Source organism: Triturus cristatus, chromosome 3_2, assembly GCF_964204655.1.
Source record: "Triturus cristatus chromosome 3_2, aTriCri1.1, whole genome shotgun sequence".
NCBI lineage: Eukaryota > Metazoa > Chordata > Amphibia > Caudata > Salamandridae > Triturus > Triturus cristatus.
Window position 1 is genome coordinate 775394621 of NC_140584.1, and position 27906 is coordinate 775422526.

General features: G+C 46.4%; 1 protein-coding gene across 2 annotated transcripts; it reads left to right on the forward strand.

Annotated features, from left to right (window-relative positions):
- Nucleotides 1–26945, forward strand: LOC146858077 (gamma-crystallin 2-like). 2 transcript variants are annotated; one of them, XM_085646866.1, is made up of 3 exons: nucleotides 1–126; nucleotides 501–743; nucleotides 26666–26945. In XM_085646866.1, exons 1-3 carry the CDS (start codon nucleotides 109–111, stop codon nucleotides 26939–26941), a joined length of 537 nt encoding a protein of 178 aa, XP_085502992.1. In that variant the 5' UTR covers nucleotides 1–108; the 3' UTR covers nucleotides 26942–26945. The 2 variants fall into 2 exon arrangements, with proteins under 2 accessions (XP_085502992.1, XP_085502991.1); XM_085646865.1 differs by lacking the exon at nucleotides 26666–26945 and adding an exon at nucleotides 15842–16239.
- Nucleotides 26946–27906: the final 961 nt, after the last annotated feature.

A 27906-nucleotide genomic window follows, 5' to 3' on the forward strand; every position in this document is an offset into this window, starting at 1 on the left:
GCTGACGGCCTGTAAACAACAACAGATTGTGCGGAATTAAATAGTGCCATCAGGGAGGGCTATAAAGGTCCGAGCTTCGAGAGGCCTGTTAGGGAAACCTGGCCGGGAATGGACACAATGGGGAAGGTAATTGCAGCAGCAGCTGTCCTTTTATTTTTGGTGACGTGAGCCTTAAGTCTTTTTTCTGTGCCCATTCCATTTTCAGCGCGATCCAGGAAGGGAACTCTTTGTTATGTTCTAGAGTTTGCGTGGGCGCTTGCACGGCACTGTACAATGTCGTGCTGAGACTTTTGACTTTTATAATGTAGGTGGGGTACATTGACGCAATACTTCACCTCACTTTGGGTCACCTGAGCGCCTCTGCAGAACCTTATTAAATATCCCCCTAGTGTCCATCAGGTCCAGCAATTCCACTTCAAAGAGAAGAACATAAAAAGAACACTATTCGTTGTAAAGCCCCATACGAGTTCAATGTAATTTTCTATTGCTTTTACTAACAGATCACTTTCTATGAGGGCAGGAACTTCCAGGGCCGCTCCTACGAGTGCAGCAGCGACCATCATGACCTGCACTCATTCTTCAGCCGCTGCAACTCCATCCGGGTGGAGAGTGGGTGCTGGATGATCTACCAGCGCGCCACCTACGCGGGCCACCAGTACTTCCTGAGGAGAGGGGACTACCCGGACTTCCAAAGCTGGATGGGTTTCAGTGACTCCATTCGGTCCTGCCGCATTGTCCCAGCAGTAAGTTTGGCACCATCCCGAAATATGTCTTATTTTTAGCTGCTTTTTATTATGATTTAAATGAGTATACCATTGCTATAAATGGAAAGCAAATAATAATTTCCAAACTGTAAACAAATGAAAATATCTTGAGCAAATTTTCCACCTTTTCTGATGCCGTGAGCCTTACAAGAGGAGAGAGCTGCTCCCATATCCAAAGCAGTCTGAATCTGCTCAAGAAGATGAAGTTCATCTCGAATTGCTAGGCTTGGTTTTCCCTTTGTGAGATAAAGAAACTGCTTTCTGTCTCATTGGGTTTCATTACCTCCTCAGTCCTAACTCATCTCAGGTCTTACTGTAGAGTTGATAGAGTGCCAACTATGTAATATGGAACTTGGAATGTAGTGGGAGAATGTAATGGTAGGAAATGTGTGAGTAACTGCAGAACAAGTGGAAAGAAAAGAAGCTAGAGCTAACTTGTTGGTGAAATAAAAGATTAGATCCAAACTGCTTCAAGGTGGGTGCATCGTTACATAATGTATGTGAGGGGGACATAAACTGAAGTACCTCCACCCCTGAATAAGAAGTATAAACAAGCATTTACAATGCAACGGTCTCGGCATTGTTAAAGTTAGAGCTATTGGCATTGCTCATGACAATGCCGTTTCTTTAAATGTTTTAAAAACAAAAACATAAACAAAAATAATGTCATGAGCAATGCCAATAGCTCTAACTTTACCAATGCCGAGACCATTGCATTGTAAATGCTTGTTGAAAATTGGAACAGAACAATTAATTTTAAAGTCCTGCGGTCCCAACAGTGTAAGCTTCACTTCCAACTGAAGAGAAACACATGAGGCCTCCCCCAAGAAAAACCCGCATCCAACCATTCCCGAGCCGTGCAACATGTGGACATCCCGAGGTGCAGGGCAGGAGCACTGTGCACCCGAAACCTGGGACCTACGCTCCTTTTCGTTTGGGAGACCAGATCAGGAGGCTGTAAATTGGGCATAGTCTGCGGGTAAGGAGCAACACGGGGGGCGACAAACTAAAGTCCCGCTGCCACCCCAGGCCCCAGGGATTAGCAAGCCGGGGAGGGGGCCTCTACCCCTCCCCCTCCACTCCGAGGCCTGTGGATAGTTGCAGTCCCAGGAGAGGGGGAGCCTCGCGGCACCTCCAGCTCCCCCTCCAAGCCCACATGACCGGCAGTGCCAGCGGAGAGGGGGGTGGGATCCTTGCCCTCCCCAACCCGCGCAATATCGCCGGAGTCCGGACCCGACTCCGCTGAAAACCGAACCGTGGAGTGGATCCCGGTTGCACTGCCCACGACCCCGGCAGGGGCCGCTACTCCATGTGCCCCGGGAGCTGACTTACGCCCCCCCCCCCCAGACGGACTGCAACCAAGGCAATGGCCGGGCTCAGAAGCCCTGCCTAAGGGGAAGGGGGAGGGGTGGGGGGGGTGAGCACTCACCGCAGCCAGCTCCTGAGACTATCTGGAGCCTTTGCTTACTTGGGAGTTTGCCACCACGTCTTTGTGCCAGCTTCGGGCGTGGGTGCAAAGTAGTGGGCACATCATTCTTTGTCAAGCTGACCACGAACAGACTAGTAGTGGCTTGCGGGAACTGACAATCCACCGATTCCACTAGGGCTTTCATCACCTACTTGTGTATTTTCGCTATAAATGTGGCTTCCTGGGGGATAATTTGGTGTCATTTAAGTCCGCCTCTAACAAGTTTGAAGGTCACAGATCGACGGGCCTTTTCACATGTCCTTTTGCCTCATATATAGATAATCTCTCATGGGCAGGGCCCACTGCGGTAGTCAGCTTGGGAATTGGAGGCATGCCTTGGGTTCTCACCCAGCAGGAGCCGGAAGCAATGCGGGGAGACTTCGCCCATAGGTTTACACCTGCAGGTACAGCGGTTAGCCTCCCCATCCCCTACAATTGGTGGAAGGGCGCACGGTTCCCCACATGCGAAGGTGCATGTGATACGAGATGTGGTATCGAGGTTGTATATGTTTTGTATTGTAGGTATATAGCGCTTGGAAGCAGCATGTGTATGGGGAGGTGATACAGGGAGATGCAAGTGATATGAGAGATGCCGGGGTGCAGCGCAGGGAGCAGTAGGTTGGGGTACAGCGATCGGTCGTGGAAGATGCTGGTAGAATACAGGGAGGCGGAATGAGATGGCAAAATGGAGTACAGTTTGTTACGGGAGAGAGAGGGCGTATCTCACCTGTCTATTCTCGATGTGCCGCTCTCGCTTTAGCCTCGACTCCCACCTGTTCCTGGCTCGGATGGAGAGAAGACGCTCAACCAGCCCGAGCTTCGCTAACGCTGAATCTGCCGCAGAGCTACGTGCGATCAGGACTCCAGTGCAGGGTGCGGGGCCTGGCAAACAGAGTTGGTGCCATAGACAGAGGACTGCACATTCCATTTCAGCAAAGCAACTACTGTAAATTGTGAATTCACGTGTTAAACAAGGAGATCAGGTGAGGGAGCAACGCCGGGACACCACCGCCTTTCTCCGAGGCAGAGAAGAACTGCCTCAGAGAAACGCAGCGTCCTTTTCGGATTCGGGGGCGTGTTTTGCTGTTGTCTCCTCCCTGAGACTTTTCGCAAAAAACACGCCCCCGATCCGAAAAGGACGGGGCATAATCGGAGTGACTGGACCTCTTCTCCAGTGGCTGGCCAGCATTTAAGAGGCCAGCCAATGGAGAACAGGAGAGAAGAGGGGCGGGTGCAAGCCCCTCTTCTCAAAGACATTAAATCTCCGGACTTCCGGTTAGCCGACCGGATGGTCCCGAGACCTAAAAAGAAGTGATGCACTAGGAACACGCGGTCCCTCATCTGAGACCTCCGATGTCTTTTGACATGCTGCCAATGCACTGAATGTGCTGAATGTGTATCGAAGGAGTGAAGGAGCATTTCTCTGTATATGACACACAACTTCAAGAATTAGTAAAGAAAAGTCTCTTAGGTCCCACTCAGGGGCGGCTCCTCCTCTAGGGAGGAGGATCATCACCCCACTACTTCTTGCAGTGCGAGAAGCAGAAACATAAAATGGTAATAACTTTACGTTATTATAATTTTATGTTTGGTTGCGGGTGGGAGGGTAGGCAGGGCTGCTCTGAGAGCAGGGCAGGGGAGAAATGGTGTGCCTGCCCACTCCTGAGTGCACAAAGACTGTTTGGTCGGCTGACCAAACCAGTCATGCGCACTCTACCCTTCTCCATACAGGCTGCAATGACGCCTACATGGATAAAATAGCCTCCCAATAAGAGGCTGGCTGGGCGGCGTCCTGACCAATCACAACGCTGCGCGCAGCGTTGTGATTGGCTTAGGGGAGGGGGGGAGCCTGGCTGCCTGCTTCTGCTTCCTGTTCCTGGAGAGCAGGAGAGCAGAGAAGACGCGGGACCCTGCGGCAGGTAGGTAAGTTTAATTATATATATTTTTTAAATTAAATTAGCCCCCCTGCGTGACCCCCAGCCTGACCCCCTGCCCCGTCACCCGCGTGTCATGCCGGCTGTGACAGGTACCACCGTCAGGGACATCAAGAAGGGACCACATGTAAAAAGTTAATCTCCACTGAAAAAGAACTACACCCAAAACTAAAATCTAGATGGAGTATTTTTCTTTTTTATGTTAGCTTGTTCTGGTAATTTATCTTTTTGGTCAGTTGTATTGAATTTTTATTTTACTTGGTTTCCGGGTACTTAAATATGACTGACCAAGGCATGGACCCTGTGAGAGGCTGGTTTAGTATATGGTGCTCACTTATGTAAGTTTAGCACCCTACACTAATCCAGACAACCCTTATGGTGATTTTAATGGTCTTTGATAACTTTAGAAAGCTCTCTAAGTGGTAGCTGTGGAGAGCAGTCTTCAGGCTTAGTACAGGAGTGTAAATCACCTTGTTTTACCAGTACTTAATCTTATGGTATAGGTTAAGTGAAAAAGAATCACACAGTGTAGTTATAAAAATAGGTATTTTATAACAAACACTCATTAACGCAATTGTACTATCTCCTGCCCGGAGATAGAAACACAATACACACAATACTTTGGAAATAGATCACTTAAGTAGTACAAATACACAGTGGTCTCCAGGGTAAGACCAAACCATATACTAAAATAGTGGAATGCGAACCACGACTCAAATCAAGAATGGACCCGGAAGACGTAGAAGTGTTGGGGACCCAAGGAAGCACCCAAGGTAAGTACCCAGGAAACCCACGGAGGCCATGCGCAGAGCGTCAACACGACCACGTGATCAACACAAGTCAATTGGTAAGTCGCGGTTAAAGCACCCTTCCCAGCGGACCCTGACGAAACCCTGTGGAAGATGGAAGTTTGGAGAGTCATCCCACTCGTGGATACCCCCGGAACCAGGATACCTCCACCAGGGAAGCTGGGTGCATAGGTGTCAAGTGACTTCAGAAACCACGGTTGACCACAATGGAGGACTTCAGGAAAGATGCCGCTGGAGAAGAAGATGAGGAGTACGGTGGAACCCAAAGGTGGATTCAAGATGAGAGGTACCTGCAAGCAGAGGGGACAGAGTTTATGCCACTCAGGAGTGACCCAGAGGTATGGAAGACAAATGCCCACCGATGTCGGAGATGCATGAGAGGTTGGTGGTGCCCTTAAAATTGCAGCTGTGTGGACCAGGCAACACTGTGGAAGACCAGGAGCCATTCATGATCTGTCCCACTTCAGATGTCGAGGGCCAAGGGGTCAGTATCCGGCAGGGGTACCAACAAGCCGTGGCAGCAGCAAACAACGTAGTCGACAAAAAAGGTGCCGTGTCGGGACCAGCAAGGTCCAAGTGACTCACGTTGACCAGGTAAGTCAGAGCAGGCCCGAGTAAGCAGGGGAGGCAACTGAAGCCAAAGAAGACCCTCAGGAGGACCCACGGACCAAAGGCCCAGGAGTCGCAAGAGGACCTCGAGCAGCTCACCAAAGATGAAGGCCCCGGTGCAGAGCAAGTGGTGAGTGCAAAGATCTTGGCGGCAGAAGTTGCTTGAGGTTCGAGCTTCTTGGAGCCCAAAGATCTTTGGAAGAGCGAGTCAACAAGCCTTGGCAACGGCAAGTCAATGCAGTGCACAGGGGTTCTGTTCCAGCGGTTCTGACAAGGGATACTGGCTTCAAACTCGGTATGAAGACAGTGCAGGCCTCAAGGCAATTGCTGAACCACAACCTGTGTTGCTGAGCCTTTTGAAGTCCGTGGGAGCCCAGGATCAGCAGATCGGTCAGCTGCATTGTGGTGCCTGCAGATACATGGCAGTGACTCCTTCACTCTAAGGGAGATTCCTTCAGGTTTTTTAGATGTCCACAGGTCTGGTGAAGAACCTGTATGGAGCACGGACTCAGATGTTGCAGATGACCAGCAGGAGGATGAGACCAGCAGTAATCTTCTCCGATGCAGTCACGGTTCCCAAAGCGAAGTTCAGCAAAGTCCAGAGTGTCCAGAAGGTCAAATTTGAAGTGGTATGTGATTTGAATCTTGTCCCATGATGAATCTAGGGACCAACCCACAGGTAAGCCCATAAGTACCCTTATGTAAGGGTTGGGACGATTCAGGGGTCCCTCCCAGAGGAGGGGCTGGACAGTGGGTAGGCTACTCCCATGCATTTTGTCCAGTTTCATGCCAGAGCAGGAGCCAATGGCTCCCTGAACTGGTTTGAACTGGAGTATGGAAGGAGCGCACCAAATGTGCCCTTCAAGCAGTCTCAGTGGCGCTGGCAAGAGTCCCTACCCTGTCCCAATGCACTCAATCCTGTCTGGGAGTTGGTCATACCTCCCTGTGACAGGATGCCTATTGTTCTGCCTTCCCCTGCTCAGGTTTGGCTCAGCAGCAGGAGGGCAGAAACGTGTATCTGGCCAGCAGCAGCCCTAGCTTGCTGTCCGCTTCTGGAAGACTAGTACCAGGAGCACTGAGGGCCTCCCGGAGTAGCTTTACAGTGCATGGAATCATAACTCCCACACCGTTCACAGTGTGGGGGTATGATTCCAACATGAAACCAAACATGACATGGTTTGTTACAGCCAGTTTAGAGATGGTCATTGAGTAATGACAGTTGGCCACTATATTTGTCTTAGTGGCTGTTGCACTTACAACCCGGGAGAATGTACTCCCTCACACTTAGGACCCACCACCCTGCCTTCAGGATTAAAAGGCTTGCCTTGAGGGTGACTTATAGGTTTTAAGTGTAGTGACTCTAGATATAGGGAAACCAATTTCTGTCTTAAGTGGTGCTAGCACCAGCTCACACAGGCTGCAATGGCAGGCCTGTATTCACAATTTGAGTGGTCTCTCATGGGTGGCATAATGCATGCTGCAGCCCAAGGGAGACCCCTGTTGTTCCTATGCCCTGGGTACCTTAGTACCATATACTAGGGACTTACAAGGGCACACCAGTAGCCAATCTGGAGTGTCCCTAGGTACTTACCATGTCCAATTTAGGGAAGAAGCATAGAGACTGGGGTTCTGATTAGCAGGATCCCAGTCAGACCAGTCAGGAAACATAATGACACCAGCAAAATTTGGGGGTGACCATTAAAGCAGATCCTACTTTCCTACAGACCCCACTCCCATATTCTTAGCAACTCCTCTTTGGTCCCGTCAATACCTTGGAAACAATGGGAAAAAATTGTCTTCACTTATGTTTTGGTGATTGGTGAGGAAAAATATGGTCCGTTGTGAAAACAAGCTATCTTGCTTCATCATTTAGGCACTGAAGGGTGAAGGTTATATGAAGACCTGCCTGAAATTTCCTTAGGGACGGGAGATGGGCAACCCAATAATGTATATAAAATGTAATTACAGATGTTAGATACACGTTTTACCATGGAAGTGAATGTTGTTTTAGTACGGCATAAGTTGTTTTCCCAGGTACAGAGGTTAGATGGAAGATATTGCATCATATGTGGTTGTATTGAGGGGTCTATTTCTGTCTTGCCAATCCAGTGATTTGTGCGATTCTCATAAGAGATCAACTTGTAAGATGTACAAATAACAATAGAGTGAAGGAAAAACGGTTAACTAAAGATCCCACACTTAAGGAGGCTATTCAAATTGCCAAAGGGTTAGTTCACACGCAAATGTGGTTAAAGGAAATCGATACATCTGGTAAAGACAAAGTTAAGTGAATTGGCAAAACAACACTGAGGTTCTAAGGTATTGGTAATACACTTACCTGTGGAAGAAGTTAGGAAAGTAACAATGAATGAGAAAGTCCAGGCCCAAGGAACATCTTCTAGAAATATAAAATGCTATTGCTGTGGCACACTGGGTCACATTGGACCTAGCATTATATGTGCAGCAAATATTGCCATATTTCAGAACTATGGAAAAAGGGAACATTTTGCCAAGGTTTTAACAGCAAAAAAATGAGTAGCCAAAGTAAGGGAAGTCGATGATGTGTATGAAAATATACAGAAACTGCTGTTGACTATAAAGGAATCTATTGGTGAAGAACAGACAATGAATCTAATTTCTCAAGGGAAGAGAGTAGAAATAGATAGCACAGATGAATTAGAGAAACCTCACTGCAGTATGTGTCAGGACAATCAATTAGTAAGAATGCTAGCATATTCTTGAAGTTTATACACTATATTATCCAAAGACACTTATAACTGGAAGTGGGGATTGAAGATAGTAAATTCAGAGAGCCAGACGTTAAAGCTATGTGTTATTGAGGAAGGAAAATTAAAACTTTAGGGACCAAATGAATGACAATTGAGTTTGAAGGACAAGCAGTATATGGATGTGTCTACATGACAAAACAAGGTTCGGACTTATTGGGTTGGCGTCACCAGAAGGATTTAAAGATTGTCCTAAATCGCAATGCCGAGAAGCTCTTAATGACTATTGAGATCCAGGAGATTGAAACAAATCTTAAAAGGCAAGAATCATATGAGGAGAGACTAATCGAGAGATGTTCATCAAATTAAAAACATGCCACATCTAATGGCAGAAACTTTGCAAAAGAAATAAGTTGCTGGGACAAAGGATCATAGAGCCTATTGAATTGTTTGAATGGTTTGCGCCAGTGGTGGTGACACTAAAAGAAGGGGTAAGATTTGACTGTGCATAGTCTTGCGCGCTTTGAACAAAAACATAAATATTGACAGCTAGGAGGTTGGAATAGTGTTAGTGTGATCAACATGTCTGCTGCCTATCACAGAATTGACTTGCATGAGGATTCTAAGAATTTAACATCATTTGTAACACCGTTTGGAGCTTATCGATATTGGAGGATGCCTTTTGGCCTTGCATTGGCCACAGTGGTGTTCCAAAGAATGATTTAGTAGGAATTCGAGGAGCTTACAGATGTCCTATATTTTGAGGATGATGTCCTTAATGTGGGAAAGAGTGAGAAGGAACATGTTCAGTTAAGGAGAAAGTACTAGAGTGATTAGAAAGGTATAGCCTAACAATAATAAAGGAGGAGTGCCAATTGCTGAAGATACAGGCTACCTATTTGTTTGTGCCTACAAGGGATTTTTTTGACAAAAATCTTCTAGAATTAAAGAAATCGATTTATAAAGCCCTAATTAGTAGCTTCTGGCAAGTAAATCAACAAAATTCAATATATTCATTCAAAGCGAGTATATCGCTAGGAGGTAAAAAGAAACAGAAAAAAAAAAAAAAAATGCAAAATGGGTGTATACTTTTGGAGTACAGATTTATGTAGAAAACTCTATTACAAAAAAGGGAACAGAATCCAATACACATAAATACAAAAGTGACTGAGATGGACTTTCTTCACAGCAACTGTTTTCTCATAAACACTTTTGCTATAGCCTAATTCAAATATTTTCAAATGAGGAAAAAATCATTGAAGATACAATGAACATGTCAAGAAAGGACACTTACAGATGAAAATAGGTAGAATTGTCGACGTTTCTGTCTTGTCTCATGCTAACGTCTATAAGACGATGTTCAAGAAGAAATGTTCCTATGTGGAATGAAGACCCCTAAACTTGTGCAGTGAAGGCTTTCCATATACTTGTGCTCGCCACAGTGCTGCCGTCAAACGTAGAGCATTAAACCCCCTATTTTTTAGGATCCTAAGGGTGGTGCTGGGATGGGAACAATTTCGATTGAATCAGAAGTTAGTTCGCCAAGTCGGGAGTCTGTCATATTTGGGGCATGTGATATCCAACCATGGTATCCAACCTAGGAAAAGTATTGTTACAGTGGTAAAAGAAGCACCAAGGCCTGAGAGTAAGGATAAGTTAAAATCATTACTGGGGCTGGCAGAATATTATTTGAAATTTGTGGCTAACTTCACTGAACTTGTGGAGCTCCTGAGACTAATAATGAAAATGAATGTTGTTTTTAGATGGAATGAAGAATGTGAGAATGCTTTTGAGAATGTCAAAGTGGGAATTTTGCGAGCTCCGATATTGGGACATTTTGATCTGATTGCTAAAACTTACCTAATAACACATGTGAGCAATATAAGGATTGAATCAGTTTTGACACAAGTAAGAGATGGGTAGGAACGTGAAGTAGGGTTTGCATGGAGGTGTCTTCAGAAAGCATGGGCCCTTATATTCTGTGATTGATGGAAAAGCCCTAACATGTTGTGGGAGCATCAAACATTTTAAGTATTTTGTGTGAGGATTGCCCTTCAAGATTAGAACTGACCACAAACCATTACAACGCTTGTTCATAGAAAGAAAGGGATTAGAAGGAAATGTAACAATGAGAATATCCAGGTGGATCCTGTCAGTTTTAGAATATAATCTTGAGGTAGTGTGTAGGAGAGTAGGATCTGCTTCACATGGCTACCCCCACTTTTTGCTGGTGCTTCACTGTTTTTCGACCTTAGTCTAGCTGTGGCCCTGCTAATCAGGACCACAGCCTAGCTGCTTCCTCTCTAAAATGGTTTCCATGTACATTAGGTACATATCTAATTGTATTCTGGAATGCCTTTTAAGAACCCAGTATATGGTATACTATGTACCTAGGGAATAGGTACCTCAGAGGCCTACCAGGGGCTGCAGCATATATTATGTCACCCCTGGGAAGCACTCCAAAATGACACCACAGGTCTGCTACTGCAGCCTGGGTAAGGGTGTGCTTGCACCCCTTACTGTGGTATAGGCTACCTATATCACTACCCTATACAGACACATATAAACCTATAAGCCACTCCTATGGCAGGCCTTGACAATCCTGAAGGCAGAGTGCTTGGTTTTATGTGAGAGGGTGCCCAAGCATGAGCTGAGCCCCTCTGCAGCTTTCGGAAATACTTCCTTATGGCTGGTCTGTGATACAGCCATACCATATACTCTTAAGTGCATTATAACCTCGCGGTAAATGCTAACTTTGGGATGGCTGCATCAAAAAATGTTGTGTTTGGAGTAAAACGCTTTGGAATACTACCCGCCGCCAGTTCTGGGAGCGGGGGTAGCATTCCACCCTTCTAGAGGGAGAGACATGTTCACACTGGCTAAACCCGGTAGGACTTTTCTGAGCCCTGGCATCACACAATGGATGCCTCTGCCACAGACACGGGTCTGGCCTCCTGCTGCTGACTGAAACTCCGGCAGGGGAGGCCTGGACAATAGGTTTCCTGTCGAGGGGAGGTGTCCCCACCTCCCCAGACAGGCTGATGTGTTTTGGGGCTGGGCGGGAGCACTCCCTGGTGCTTTGAAGTCCTGCACTGGGGGCACACTTGGTGTCCCTGTGCATACTCCAGTTCAAACCGGTTGCAGGGGCTACCTGCCCCAGCTCTGGCATGAAACTGGACAAAGGAAATGGGTGTAACCACCCCTCTTTCCTGGCACACCCATAGGTGGGGCCTTAGAGTTACTCCATCCCCTAAACTCACTATAAGTATAGGAATCCAGTCCCTAGGACTTTAGATGACCCTGGACGAAACTCTGCAACGTACATCCTGGATCTTCGACGTTCTATCCTGACTAGAAGACTGAAGAGATCTCCCTTGGGGTCAAGGAGTGACTCCCCTGCTTGGCAGGCACCAAAGAAGCAACTGACCGGTCTGCAATTCTGAAGCTCCCACCGGACACCGAAGTCTCTGCTTCCCCAGAGGTGCATTTCCAGACTTCCCCGAGGCTACCCTGAGTCCACAGCAAAGCTGAGGCCTGTGGCTATCGTGGGTGACGTGGAACCATGACCCCTAGACACTGTGAACTTTTGCAGCAACACTATCTTCCTGGTCCTCCTTGAAGTTGTGCTTTGGGCTCTGAGTAGCCCCAGCTTTGAGCACCTCCTGTACCGAAGATTGTTTGCCTCCACCCCACAAGTGACCCGTGGGCCAGCTTCAAGTGCGACCGCTTGAGGCTCCTTCGCGATCACTAGCCCGTTGGCTAGCAGGTCCCCACGAAGGCAACTTCTTTTCTGATTGGGTGTTCCTGGTTGCTCCAGACGTGCCCTGACTTACCCTCGCTGGGTGAGTCCCTCAGACCTTGCTGGTCTGCACCACAGTCCTTCCTCTGAATTCCTGTGACTTGCCCTTGCCAAGGCTTGTTGGGTCCATTCTGGTCGCCGACACCGCAGCACTCGACAGACTTTGTGGGACAGCTTGAATCCAGCTCGTGGACTTCATTGACGCCTCCTGGACCTCGAGGCTGAAGAGTCAAGACACCCATCAACTCACCTTAAGCACCCGACATCTGTGGGCATTGGTCCATCCTGCCCTAGGTCACTGGCAAGTGACCCAGACTCTGTCCCCTCTGCTTTCAGGTTCCTTACATCCTAGATCCAGGCTTGGATCTCTCCGGACACTTCTCCTCTTCACGGCAGCAGCAGTTCTTTGCAGGCTTCCATTGAAATCGACGATGCGACCCGACACCAAAAGGCACCTATGCACCCGGCTTCCCTGGGTGAGGTAACTCGAGTACTCCGGTGATCTCGTGGGTGCTAGCCCTAGAACTTCTTAAGTCCAAAAGGGTTTGGTCCTGACTCGATTAGAAGTGTCCCTAATCTTTAAAATTCCAACCGCGACATTTCCCGTAGAAGATAATAGGAACCCGCGGTTGTGATTACACACTGCATACAGTCCCCATGGGTCCCCTGTGTCACTACCTTGGGTGGTTCCTTGGGGTCCCAGTGATTCTAGAGGCAATAGGCCTAGTGCCTATTCCAGTCATGGTTCTTATACCACTTTTTTGGTATATGGGTTGGTACGCCCCTAGGGCCCAAACGTGTATTTGTGCTTTTACTGAAGCTTGTTCACTTGTAAACTAAGTACTTCGAACTCCAGTCTCATAAAGAGACTAGAGCGGTGTGGTTTATCTTAAATACATATATTTTGAATATATACCTAGTGTGGTTGTCTTTTCATTTGTTCATTCAAGAGATTATAGACTGGTAAAACAAGCTGCTTTACATTCCTTCAAGACTTAGCCTGAAGGCTGCTCTCCATAGCTACCACTAGGATAGATAATGTTGTCTTTAACCATTCACCATAAGGGGTTGTTTGGACTGATACAAGGTGCCCACTAGAACTAGTGGACAGCATATATCAGGCCACCTTCTTACACAGAGTATATATAAGGTTTACAGAATGTGGTGGCGGATTGTCTTTCAAGGTTACCTGTAGATGAACAGAACAGAATTTGGAAGTGGATGTGAAGGAGGTTCTGAATGGTCGTGAAGAAGTGGTTGTGAAGAAAGAAGAATGGAGGGTTGCCATGGAGGAGTATCCTTTACTGAGAGAATTGGAAGAATGTGTAAGATAAGGCTGGGGAACCGATAAAGGTTAGAGTAAGGAAATGAGTGCCTACTACAATGTAAAGGATGAATTGAGTATGTGTGAAGGGAAGTTGATGAGAAGATGTCCAATAATCCTTTGTAGTAGCCTTCAGAAAAGGATAATCCAGATAGCACACAAAAGAAACCCAGGTTATAACATGACACAAAGGAGAGTAAGACAGTCTTTCTGGTGGCCCAAAATGGATGATGCTAATATTGAAAAAACCAAGATTGTGAGACAACTTCCCTTGGGTTGCGTGGAGTTGCGGAACAAACCATGGGGTAAAGTAGCCATAGATTTCTTGGGTCCAATATCCAGGGACAAGTATATGATCATTTTAATTGATTACCACACTAAGCGCCCAATTACAAGTTTGGCAGACAGGTTACTCCATCACAAATGTGACGGATATCCCGTCTGTTGATTTACGAGTTCCATTATATCCCATCGTATATAGTGGAACTCGTAATACGGCAGACGGGATAGCTGTCATGTTTGTGGTGAAGTAACTAATCAGCTAATCTCATAATCAGGGCCTAAGTGGTTTGTGACAAGAACCATGGATCTTATTGATACAAAGAATGTAATTAGATTTCTAGAAGAGGTATTAATGGATGAAGGTGTTCCTAAGGCATTGGTGTCTGATAATGGAGTGTGGTTTATTTCCAGGAGTATGACTGAATTTTTTTATGAAAATGGGAATCGTACATGAAAGAATGGTATTATTCAGACCTCAAGCCAATTGATTAGTTGAAAGAGTTAATTGATTAATAATGGTGAATATTCAGTTTTCCTTGGCAAACTGATTATGAAGGGATGAGTTAAGAACATTTACTTTGGCACACTCAGTGACATGACTATCACCTTTTATATCTCCTAAAGGAAGAAAACCAGGAACAAAAAAAATTCCCACGTGGTTGATAAGTAAATAATGTGTGTGGGTTGTTTGCAGTGCACTATAAAAAAGTGTTTCTGGAAAGCAGCGAACAACCATGGAATATTATGATACCAGGAAAGGTACGAAGATGGTGGATGTGGAAGTTGGTGACTGGGTTGTGATAAGGACGGAAGGTGTGGTCAGAAAGGGAGATAGCAAATTTTTGCAACCGTTTAAAGAGAAGAGTGTGAAACTGAGTGTGGTGGTCCTGGAAGATGGATCTGAATGGAGTTCTGGAAACATTTGCAAACTCATGGACCGTCCAAGTAATGATGTGGATGACACATTAAAAAAAAAAAAGGTTACAAGACATCAGAGATGTATATTTTAAGAAATCCATGCATACCACTGTCAGTAATGTTGTACCTTTTTTTCTTGTTAAAGAAGGCGTAGCAATTATTGGTTTCCATTTATTAAATATGTAGATTAGGCTTCAATTACATAAAGGGGAGGATGTGTAATGTTGATAGAATGCCAGCAATGTAATATGCAACTTGGAATGTAGTGGAAAGTATAATGTTATGAAATATGTGGGGAACAGCAGAATAGGTTGAAAGAAGTTGGAGGTAACTTGTTGGAGAAATAAAGAATTTAATTGAAACTGCTTCAAGATTGGTACATATTTACACTTACCTTCCCAGGGCACTATGTGACCCAGCTAAAAACAAAGAGCTCACTAGCCCCCACTCCCACCATGCCCACATTTTATGTAAGAGCCAAAAGAGGAGACCCCTAATGTGTTTTATTTTTCAGCTTTCCTCAGAGGGTACCATGAGAGCCTGTCTGGGATAAACTTTTCCTTTAATCTAGCATGAAGGAAAAGAAAATATAATCCGACTTGAGGACTAGGGCTCAGGTCATGGCCTTTTCTGGCCACCGCATGGCCTAGTTTATTTTTCTTCATTTCTTTTTACTTTGTAACAGACCCAGAGAAGATTTTACATAAGTGGGGCTCATTGTTGGAGTTGCTGTTTACAAAGTAGGGTGGCATCCATTCTGCAGCGGATCAGTCCCACAAGCAGTCCCACATAGTAAGATGCTGCAATAGTTGCATCAACCTGTCCTTCCTGCACTTCAGCCTGGCTTCTTTCCTTGTGCCCCTTTTGGGCAAAGACACGTCTACAGGAAGAGTCTGCCATAGAGAGGCTGTTGGGCGCCTTCTGAAAAGAACCCCAGAGTTAAAGGAAAAGAATCTTACAGTGAGTACAATGGCCAGAACAACCTTTTTGTTGGAGCTAATGGGCTGCCCTTTTAAAGTCACAAATACGATTATACTAAATCTGGTCTTTACATTGAGCCCCTTTTGGCCCGAAGCCTGGAAGGTGCGACTAAATGCTGACTGGGAGTGGAAGAGTAGTTTTGAAAGGGCAGCGCTCACCCATGTCTATATTGTTTTCTGTAACACATTGAGTATAACTGATTTCAGTGTTCTTGCTCTTACTGGTAGGTGGTTGGAAGTGCCCGACATCAGATGGTGGGAGCAGCGGTGAGAGTTGGCTATATCACTACAATTGGCTACAGCAGCCAGCGGAGGTGTGCCCGGCTCCTGGTGGGATCATCTTTTGACCTATGGCTCCAGTGGGCTCATCTGGGAGGGAGCAGAGTGCAGCTGGTGAGGGGCCTGGCATTCGCCTACTTGCAAACAACCCTCCGGATAGCAGACTGTGCCACTGGGTTCCCCTGTAATAGAGGCAATGGTGACTGGTATGGGTCCAAAAGCAACACAACAAAGCAAGCTGGACAAATATACCTGCCCCGAGGGCCCCGTACTAGAGAACCCAGCCCGGACTGACCCGCCTGGCGGATTGGAGAGCGAAACCCCTAAGCTATCACTTAAAGATGTGATGGAGGCCATAGCGGGGGTGCGTGACTCCACGGAACAGCGTACTGATGCCATCACTGTAGAGGTGACTCGGATTAGGCCGGACCTTGCCAAAACACACGAGAAAGTTAAACAACTGGAAATCACCACCAGGAGTCTCGTGGACGACGTCTCGCAACTCCAGACCGAGGTTCAGGCTCTCCACACCTTTAAGAAGTTTGGCGAAGATAGGCTGGATGACTATGAGGGGCGCTCACGAAGGAACAACGTACGCATTATAGGTGTTCCAGAAAAATCGGAAGGACAAGCGCCCGACCTCTTTGTTGAAGTCCTTGTGCTCAACCATCTTCAGCTGAAGGGCCTCTCGAAGTTCTTCATAGTGGAAAGGGCACACCGGGTCCCGGGGGGACGCCCAAAGCCAGGGGCTCTGCCTAGAGCCAATTTGGCAAGACTCCTGAACTTCAGAGACCGTGACGTAATACTGCAAAATGCCAGGAACTCGCCGCCTCACAGGTATGAAAATTCAACTATAACCTTCTTCACGGATTTTACGCAGGCAGTGCAAAGGCAATGGAGGTCGTTCTTGTCTGTCAAAAAGACTTTGAGAGAGAGAGGGGTAAAATACGCTATGCTCTTCCCTGCCAAACTAAGAATTGAGGCGAATGGAAAAACTTGGTTCTTTGACCACCCAGAGGCGGTGGCGGACTGGCTGGAGGGCTGGAGAGATGCTGGGAAACACAACACACGCTGAACCTATGTGAGGATTGCCACTCCTTGTTGCGTCGGGCCAAGGGTTACTTAAACCAATTCCGGGGCATCTGTGGATCCTGACTATCCTGGTGCCGGACCCTGCGGGTGGCACCTCAACTCGGAACTGTACATGCGGACACTGACGACTATATCTCTTGGATCGTTGGACTTTGGTGGCCTCCTACTTCGGGACTAGTAAACTATGTTCTTTCTTCCCTCTCATTTTGGGGGGAGGGGTGGGGTCAGGGGGGGCCTTCATCCCCTCCTTTAACTTGTGTTTGTATTTTTGGGGTGACAGGCACTCTGCGCAGTTGGTTTAATGGGCTGGTTTTTGCCCGAGGTGCAGGGAGGGGTGTGTTGGATGGGGTGTTGGGGGGATGGGATTGTTCTTTGTTGTTATATCGGCTTCACTGATTCACATGGCTTTGGGTGTAATAACACATATCCATATGGCTTTGAGATACAAATCCAACTTTAACGTTTCACTATGTGATCGCACTGGGAAAAAAGCTTCACATTAATTAGTTGGAACGTGAATGGGCTGGGAGACAAGGTAAAGCGCACAATAGTCCGGCAGTACATAAAATGACATTCCCCGGAGGTGGACCTCTTGCAGGAATCAGACCTAGTCGGAAACATGTGTAAAGCCCTCAATAGGTGGGGGTACAGGCTCCTTACCCACTCGGGTTTCACTAGTGAGTCTAGGGGAGTGGGCATCATGGCTAAAAACTCCTTCCACTTTTCTGTTCAGTCTTTGTACGCTGATGACTGTGGGAGGTATATAACTCTCACTGGGGAGTGTGAGGGTAGGACGTTGACCCTGGTGTCGGTTTATGTCCCGCAAGGACTGCAGGCCCAAATGTTTAAGGATCTGGGCACCCTGCTCCTCTCCCTCCCGGAGGGCCTACTGTTAGTGGGGGGTGACTTTAATGCTGTTTCGTCTGGCATACTGGACCGCCAGCCCCCCGTGCTACAGGGCCCACCAACAGTTGGCTCCCCGATTTCATTGAGGCATTTGGCCTGTCAGACGCCTGGAGAGCATTCCACCCTGGGGACTTGCAATACACCTTTTTCTCTGGTGCCCATCACAACTCCTCCCGTATTGATTATTTGTTATTGCTGGCCTCTCACCTACTCCACTTACAAGAGGTCAGTCAACTAGCATGTGGCATATCTGACCACTCACCTCTGTGGACTAGGTTAGTGCTGGGAGACCAACGGATTGACATGGTGGCGCCCATTAACCCCTGGTACCTGCGAAGCCCCTCGGTACGTGCGGATCTGCAAAAGGCGATAGACTGCTATTTCCAGGAGTACCTCGGCTCAGTGGATTCTCCTCAGACGCTCTGGGAGGCATTCAAATCCGTTGTTCGAGGGGCAGCCCTCTCTCTCGTAGAGGGAGTTAGGAAGGAAAACTCCAAAGAGCTTGAGGCAGTCGTAAGGGACGTCCTTTGACTAGAGGCAGACGTTGGGAGGGGGGATGACCCCGAAGCAGCGCATCTTTTGTGACTGAAGACAGACGAGTACAAAGCCATTGTCACTGATCGTGTCAAGTCCTGGGGGAGGGAGAGAGATGGTAGAATTTGTGAATGGGTAGATAAAGCTGGGAAACTTATAGCTTGGCTGGACAAGAAGGAGAAAGCTAACCAACTTGTGCCGGAGCTCATGACCGACCCGGGTGAAAAGATTACAGACCCAGTCCACATTGCCAAGGAATTTGCCGTGCACTACACCACTGTGTATCGGACACAGTCTACTTGAGGCGGACTCTTCTGACCTCCTCAGAGACATCAAACTCCCGGTCCTCTCTGAGGATGATAAGAGCTACTTGAATAGTGACATAACTACTGACGAGATCGCACAGGTTATCAGGGCCCTCAAACCTGGCAAAGCGATGGGGCCCAATGGATTGCCCATTGAGCTCTACAACTTGCGTCCAGACAAATTGGCCCCACACCTGCGGGCTATGTTTGAGGAGAGAAGGAAGGCGGGGGAGCTACCACCTGATCAGAGGTTGGCGTCGATAGTAGTCATCCCTAAGGAAGGAAAACCGAAAGACAGATGTTCCTCTTCTAGACCCATATCTTTGATTAACGCTGAACCAAAAATACTCGCTAAACTTCTGGCCATCCGCCTATCATGAGTGATCAGTGCCCTGGTACACCCAGACCAATCAGGCGTTATGCCCCATCGCAACACTACTCTGAATCTACGACAAGTTCACGGGGTGATAGAGCGGGCTACAATGGTTCAAGAAGATGCTGTAATCCTATCCTTAGATGCCTCCATGGCATTTTATACTATTGAATGGTCCTACCTTTTCGCAGTACTTCTCAAATTGGGATTTGGCCCGCAATTTATATCCTGGGTCAGACTCCTCTATTCTGCTCCCCTCGTGCAGGTGGTGGTCAACAACAAGCGGTCCTAGCCCTTTGCTCTTAGTCGAGGTACTAGACAGGGGTGCCCGCTGTCGCCCCTGCTTTTTGCCCTGTCCTTGGAGCGTCTGGCTGTCTGGATCTGGTGCGACCTGGCCATACGTAGTCTGCGGTGGTCGGCAGAGCAGGAAGACCGCATCTCGCTCTACGTAGATGAAATTCTCCTCTATTTGGCCTCCCCCAAGCAGTCCCTTAGGTGTGTTTTAGACATCATCACATCCTTCGGTAGATTCTCGGGCTACTCTATTAATTAAAAAATCTCTTCTTTACACCCTCTCTGGTGGGACTCTATCTCCCCCCATGGAATGTCAGATACAGGTGGTGTCTGATGGTTTTCGATATTTGGGAATTTTTGTCATCGCCGACCCCAAGCTCCGCTATGAGAGAAATTTGCTCTCGCCCTTACAGCGCCTGCAACGTGATGTTGCCAATTGGAGGGCGCTCCCTCTCTCGCTGCTCGGCCGAGCCGCTCTTTTTAAGATGATGTCCCTGCCCGCTTCCTTTATGCCCTGCAAAACTACCCAGTCCCAGTTCTAGCGCGATATTTTAAAGAAGTTGAAGATCTACAGAGACAGTTGCTTTGGGGCGGGTGACCATGAATAGCGCTTCACAAACTAACCCTCAACTGGTACGATGGCGGCATCAGCCTCCCTGACATAAAGACATATTACTGGGCATCCCATCTTGCTGCTATCAATCAGGGTACATACCGGGCTCCGGGAGATCCGGGATATGCCATGGACAGATGGCAGCTACCGGGCGGGACATACAGCAGAGCCCTGTACGCTACACCTAAGAAGTTCCTCTTAACTGGGCCCACCTCCCACTCGGTCCAAGTATGGCACGCAGTCAACAAAAGCTTAGGATGGGACCGGAGGATTACGCTTGCGACTCCCTTGTGGGATTCGGAGCAACTGGGTAATCTACACGGCTCCAAAAGGTTCGATAAATGGGTCCTCATCGGTATTTCTCGGGTGAGTGACCTTTGGGTGAAGGGTAACAAACTTAGTTTTGGCCAGCTGAAACAACAGTACGAACTCGCAGACTCCGAATTTTTTCGCTACTTACAAACCCGGCATGCATTAACCACCGCCATTAGTAGGGACTCCCCCCTCCCTGATTCCTCCCCCCTGGAGGATAGATTATTGGAGGGACTGCTTCCACAGAAAGCTATCTCCTTAACCTACAAAAAACTTATCAACAACACACCGGATCCCTTGGTTAAATTGCGGGAGGCGGATGGCCTCTTACTAGACGATGAGGAGTGGAGGGAGGCTGTGGCCTCCCCTAGGGAGGTGGCGATCTCTGCACGTCTCCGTCTGATACAATTGAAAATTCTCCACAGGATCTACATCACTGGACCACAGCTGGTCCGTATGGGGCGCGGTGAAAACTTGGACGGCAGGTGTGGATGTGGACAGGTTGCCACCTTTATGCATATTCTCTGGGAGTGTGAGCATGTTCAGAGATATTGGAGGGGGATTCATAAGGTCATAAGTGATGTCCTTCACAAATCAGTCCGCCCTGAGGCTAAAAGATGTCTACTTAATGTGTGGGAGCCCACTGACTTGGGAGGGGCGGAGAAGTTGTGGGTCACACTAGGTGCCGCGGTTGCTAAAAGAGACATAGATCAAGTATGGGGAGGGCTGAAACCCCCTACTGTTATCACTTGGAAGCAAAATATTGACTGGTGCATGTTTTGAGAGAACACGGTCTATGTGGCAAGAGGATGCCCCGAAAAATGGGCCCGAGTGTGGGCCAAGTGGAACACATACAGGGGAGATATCTGTGTCGCGCCAACGGCCCTCCCTGACCATGAATCACTGTCTCCTTAAGTACTCTGTCCAAAACTGGTGCTATTTCCAACAATTGCTTCGTTTTCTTAATGAAATGTAATACTCACTCATGCCACATCTTGATTACATGTGATTTTCCGATTGTTTATTAAAATCAATAAAAACATTTATTTTTAAAAAGTAACTGACAGGTGACACCTTAAAATGACTGGAACCAAATCTAATGAGAGGAGAACTACCCCTAGACCACGAGGTGTGAACTGCTCATTACCTAGGCCACAACTCTGGGTGGGCCCACAGGTTCTGCACAAGGTGAGAAAGGTTTCTCCATCTTGGATATTGGGAATAAGGTACACTGTGGGATTGCTTGCAGAAGGGCAAACAGAACCTACTGCAAAATTGGGTAGGGTTACCACTTGGAGCTTTTACCCTATTAGATAGAGAAGAACCAGGAGTCAACCCTACCCACTAGCTGGTGCCAAGCATAAATATGGCACCTAAGGCACTTTATGGACTGGTGGAAAAACAGAACAAGGACTGCACCTGCTGTGTGAGACCACTGAGGAGATCTGATGGGCATGACCTGCTCCCACTTGTACCCAGCGCCAAAGAAGTGCAATCCTAGAGTCGTTTAGCGAACATCCTGTGTGGCTACAGGGACACAACAAGCTGCAAGATATTTTTTTTCTGATGTGTCCACCTGGCCAATTACAAATGGACCTAGGCTAGACCCTGCTGTTGGCTTCTGCCTGACAACCTGAGAGCCTTTAATGGCCTTCACTGAGGTTCTTGGGGCCTTAAAACCACACCCCTTTGGTTGTTTAGACACCTAAAGAAAGCCTAGAAACTAGTGAAACCATTTCCTCCAGACCTTCAGAGGATCCTTCTGGAAAAAGTATTCGATCTGCAGTTGCACAGTGTTGGATTGGATTTCAGTTTCGTCTCATTCAAAGATCCCCCTACATCACAAAAATTTGAGGTGCATTGGAACTTAGAAATTTTTCTGCGAGAAAACTCCAAAAGCACCAGAGTGCCAGGAGGCATTGCTTCATATATTCGGCCTTCAGTTCCATGGAGGCGGCTACAGTTTCAGCAGCAACCTGTGGGGCAGGAGTTTTCTTCTAAGAAAGTGACAAAGTACCATTCTGCATTGGGACTTAGAAGAAATGTCAACATTTTCTATCTGAAGTGGACTTTTTTGAACTTTTTGACTTCTACATTTTTAACGGAACCAAATCTCTCTATGTATCCATCGTGGTCAGCCTGAAATTGTATCTTGGGCTCAGTCTATTCCGGTCAATAGCTATTATTAGTGCTTTACTTTTTCTTGGCACTTTTTCATTTAAACTTTGACATTTATATGTAGGGTTGTCCTTATTGGATTTTTTCTGTCAAGGATTTTTAGACCGTAGCAACTGTGGTGAAGTCTGAAGAGGATTGTGCTGACTTATTGACAGGATGGAACTTCAAGCAAAGTTCCTATCTGATGTTACTTGTGGTATTCTCAAGGATTCCACCTTTTCCACTATGACCGTTGTAGTGGCCTGGCAACAGATATTCCTTCGAGGCTAGAAGGCTAAGAGAGCCAGAAAGCTGGTCTTCGTTACATGCTATTGCTGGAGACTAAGATGTTTGGAGAACATTTGGAGGATGTTCTTAGTCATACTTTAAAAAACCAGAAGCATGTTCAAGTTTTCTGAAACCAGACTAAGCCATTGGAGAGTGCCCTTTGGCAGGATTGCTGCCATCATATTAGATATTTCCATACCTCAGCTGGTCAGGTAAGGTTCCAGCCTTCTTCCTTTCTACTCCAGGCATGTCAACAATATGCCTCCTCTTCTGCCAAAACCAAACAGTAACCATGCCTATGACATTCTCACTCTTCTATCACTTTTTGGCAAAGTCTATCACAGATATGTGGGTTCCAAATATGTTTCAATTCACTAGTTTTTCCATCCATACTGAGTAATCATTTTTGTCAGCAGGCTTTGCTTCAATCAATAATGGGCTTGATTTAGAAGAAAGCTGTGGTGCATGTCAATGCAGGTGAATGGTTGAGAGCCAGAGACGTCCGGGATGCTTTTCTACATATCCTTGTGCAACGAGACATGAGCGATTCTTGAGATTCTGCATACTGGAATATTATGAATGACTCAAACAAATTCACTAAAATGTGAGCTCTGCTGGGATGCTCTTCTCCACAGTGCAGGAACCTCTGCACTCCCTTATCTGGATGATTGGCTGGTTCATTCGCATTTCACTGCAGGGGGTCCTGCAGGACACAGCCAAGGTGCCATCATCTACTACAGCATAGAATCCTCATCAATGCCAAAAAAGTCTCAATTGACAGTGACCCAGGATCTGGAGTTCATCAAATCTCAATTCCAAATCTTGAAGAGCCTCCAGTCTAGGCACCACCACCATATATCTATGTTGCTGACTCAGGATGCACCCCAGCGAGGAATCGGCTATAGGTGCAGTAGTTTACGAGGATTCATAGCATTAGGGCAATGGGTAGGCACCATGGGTATCAAGGGGATGTGACCATCTTTTTGTTTCTCTGTTCTTTCTGCAAGCTCATTGCTTCTTTGTGGTTCCTTGAACTCACTTGCACTTGGGCCTACTGGCTTGAGATCTCTTCCAGTATTGGTCCCCTTCTTCCCAGGACTTCAGGATCCTGGTTCTACTGTTCAGTGAGAAACGGGTCAGTCTCCAACAGTGGCTACTCTGTTGTCTTTACCTCCACAAGGGGGTATAGTGCTGCTATAGTGCTGTCACAGCTCCAATACGAGATATTTGGCAGTGGTGCTTTGGGTGTTTTTCTGGTTTATTTCTCATACAGAAGTGAGCAAAAAACAATGGATTTAGGCCCATATCTCTGTACTGGGGTGAATGTATGACATTGTTCTGCATTCTGTCCATCAATTGTTGTTTTTGCATTTGTCACCCGAGAGGGACTGTTATGCCCAGACGTGGGTCCCGTGCTCTCCATGCCACTGGAGTCAAGCTATCCTTGCTGATGAGAGGTGAAACAGCGAAACCGGTCCTCGGATGCTTGTTTCCAGTCCAGGGAGGACCTGGCCTGGCAGTTCGGCTGGACTGTTCCCATTGGGCACAGGGTCAAGACTGATTTGCATATGGCTGGGTTCAAACTGGAACAGCATGGTGAGCAAAAAAAGATGGATTTAAGCCCAGATCTTTGTACTGGGGTGAATGTATGACATTGTTCTGCATTCTGACCATCAATTGTTGTTTTTGCATTACTTCTCATACAGGGCTTCATTTCTGGCTTGTCCCATTTTTGGAAAAGTATACATGAGGTTTGGGAATCCGGAAGTAACTTCTTTGCCAGTGATGCAATGCTGCTCTTCTATGCTTTCTTTCCATGTCCCAGAGGTGTAAACATGAGGGCTGGTTGCTCTGTCCTCTCTGTTATCTCCCCTTCTGTTATATGCCTTCAGTCCTTTTCTCCTAATTTCTAGGTTGTTGGTTTGTCGGTGAAGAGAATAGGGAGATCTATTACTTATTGTCCCCACCTGGCTTTGCATGATATGGTTATCTCTGCTGAAAAAAATGGCAATGGCTCCAGAATGGATATTTCCTCATCCATGTTAAAAGCTTGCAGATTGTCAAGCCGATGATTTTGTGACCTTCAATGGACTTCCTTCTCCTTCTTATACTCACAACGCTCCTTAGATCATTGCAGCTGTAAGCCCAAATATTTATTGCAATTCTTGCATGAAGGCTTTGACCTTATAGTAGCAGTTTTCCCTCTTCTGGGCCAATGGGCAGCTCTAAGAAATAGAACGTTTGTGTAATTTGCTCCTGCAGTAGTTTTCTCTCTTTCTTCCTCCACTTAGGCCAGTAGATCATGTGTGGAACTTGCCTGTGGTGCTTAAGGGTCAACAATTTCTTTAGAACCTCTAGATGAAGGTTTTTTCTCCAGTAGCCTTTACTTCCAGCTGCTGACCAAGACAACTGGGATGTTCAACATTATGGGCAACGTACTTGCAAATCTTCCCTGATAGGTTAGGTTTAAGACTAGGGCAAGGCTTGGTTTCACCCTAAGGTGGTATCTTCCTATCATCTTGATCCGGAAATTACTTTTCACTCTCTTCCTGTCCTTTTCCCAGTTGAAGAGTTTTGAGGCTTGGTATCTTCTGGGTGGTTCCAGAACTTTACTGATATATATTTCATGTTCCTAATGATTACCAGCTCTGTGAAAATCTCTTTGCTAATTTTGTTAGTTTTGGTCCATGCAGCAATGGTGGTAAAACCTCTTCTTCATCTCTAAATTGTTGGTTTGTGATGGTGGTCTCTGTTGCCTATTCACCTGAAGGATCCTCTTTAACAGTTTCAGTGCATGGGTTTTCTACCCATGGGATGGCTTCCTCATAGACTAATGGTGCATGAGATTCTATCCAGGATATCGGTTGGCTCACAACTGGAGCAGCGCCTTCTGCATTTATCTCTACATACTGTTTGGATTTGTGGGAACAGCACTCGATGGACTTTGTGACCAGAGCACCTGCATTAACTTGGAAATTGCATCTTTTTCCTTAGGAATCAGGTAACAAGTTACTTTGGTTTAGGATATGCTCCCCCTTAAGGAAGGGCATGTGGTATGGTAATATTTTGATTACTTACCAGTTGTCTGATTATCCGTCATCATTCCACTACTTACATCCATTCCACCCTCCCTTGGTCGTATCTTCAATTCTAAGTGCTTTGGGATAACAGGACACATTAGGGCTCGTCTCCCATTTTGGTTTGTAAATAAATGATCAATCCTTAGTGGAAAGGAGGACAAAGAAGATGGTTGAGGGAGCTAATTGTTGGTCACATGGTACCTGGAGGGAGGTGGGAATCACTTGATCCTGTAAATACTGTGATGAGGAAGGATATTCAGAGTAAAGACGAATAATTGGAACATTAGAGAGGTACATCTTGATTTTATAGCAGGCAGTGGCACTGCGTCACAAGAACCCCTAGTCAAAGGGATAGCATTCAGTGCTTTTTTTATACCAGTGGTTGCAGGTTGTAGATTCTGAGGCTCATTTATAAGGACTGGGGCTTTTTGTTTGTCATCAGACTTTGCCTCTAAGAAAGAGAGAAAAAGTCACAAAGGGAGACAAAAGAGTAAAGATAGAGAAACCGAGCCAATGGGAATATCAAGTATTGAAAAAGACCCTAAAAGAGTGAGATTAGAAAACAGGATGTGAAGGAAAAAATAGGCATGAGGTAGAATCAAGACTATGCAGCCATGGTACTCGGCAAAGCCACAATTCTGCAGTGCCAAAGCCAGCTCCAAAAACACTGTGGGTCCATGCATTTGTTATTATGTGGTATTGCTATGCATTTGGCCTTGACTGTGCCTTATGGTTGAAGCAGTTCTCTCTAACTAAAATGAAAATGACACAAAATGTATTTTGAATTTTATAACAGTCTACATCTTTTTGATTTGACAGCACCGTGGAACATTTCGTGTGAGAGTCTACGAGCAAGAAGGGTTTAGAGGTCAGATGATGGAGTTCACAATGGATTGTCCCAATGTACAAGAACAATTTCGAAACCACAACATCCGATCCTGCAATCTTCTGGATGGCTACTGGATATTCTATGAGGAGCCCAACTATAGAGGACACCAGTACCTCTTGAAACCGGGGGAGTACAGTAGGTTCTCTGACTGGGGGGCCAGTAACAGTAAAATTGGTTCACTAAGGCGTGCCATTGAAGTTCTTTAAAACACTCAGGGAACCCAAAAAACATAAAGTACTTTGAACATATCTCGTCCAATGCTGTGTATTTATTTCACCAAAGCTGAAAAATGTGGTTTCTATTGAGCTTCATGAGGTTTGACTCTGGTGATCATTTTAGGGTGTGAACTGAAATTTAGAATAATGAGGAAAAAGATTCCCTCACTATTTCTGAACTGAACTTATGTAAGCGATAATTAATGGCAAATGCCATAGCCTTGAACGATGGCCAAGAACACGTATTGTTGTGTAAACTCAAGAGCTGTTGGGCCACAGCGAGAAGACCAACAAGTGATAGTGACAGGTGGGTGACAGCCAACCAGATGTCCTTGTCTAGGAACACTGGGGCATATTTATGAGGAAGTGGCGGAGTGCGACACTAGCCTCCTTGACTTAACGCCTCGCTCTGCCACTTCTGAAATGCAGGGCTGCACCATATTTACAACAATATTGTGTAGTCCTGCGTTTCCCCCTGCGCTGGTGCTAAATTTACCTGCCTAGCACCAACGCAGGCACCCTTTCAATATAGTGCAAAGGTGCCTGCATTGAGGGGAGTGATTGTTTATGTCCAGGAAGGTGTCCCTTCCTGCACATAAACAATCTTTAAATGGTGTTTTTTTTCTAATTCAGCACACATAGAATTTGCAAAACTTCATTGTTTTTGAAAAATAATTGTTTATGTGGAGGAAGGGACACCTTCCTGCACGTAAACAATCAATGGCCTTTATTGAGTATTCAAACAAGCGGTCATAGAAAACGAAGTAGAATTGTACATATAGTGATCTGAGTTACATTCACGTAATCATCTCTACCCAGGTACAAAAATGTAATATATCTCCATATATTTAACATTTAGATCCTACGAAAAACAATCATACACTGCAAACTTTATATGTGGTGGGAGTGAAGGGGGGAAAGATATAGGAGAGGGTATGGGGGAAGGGTATCTATAT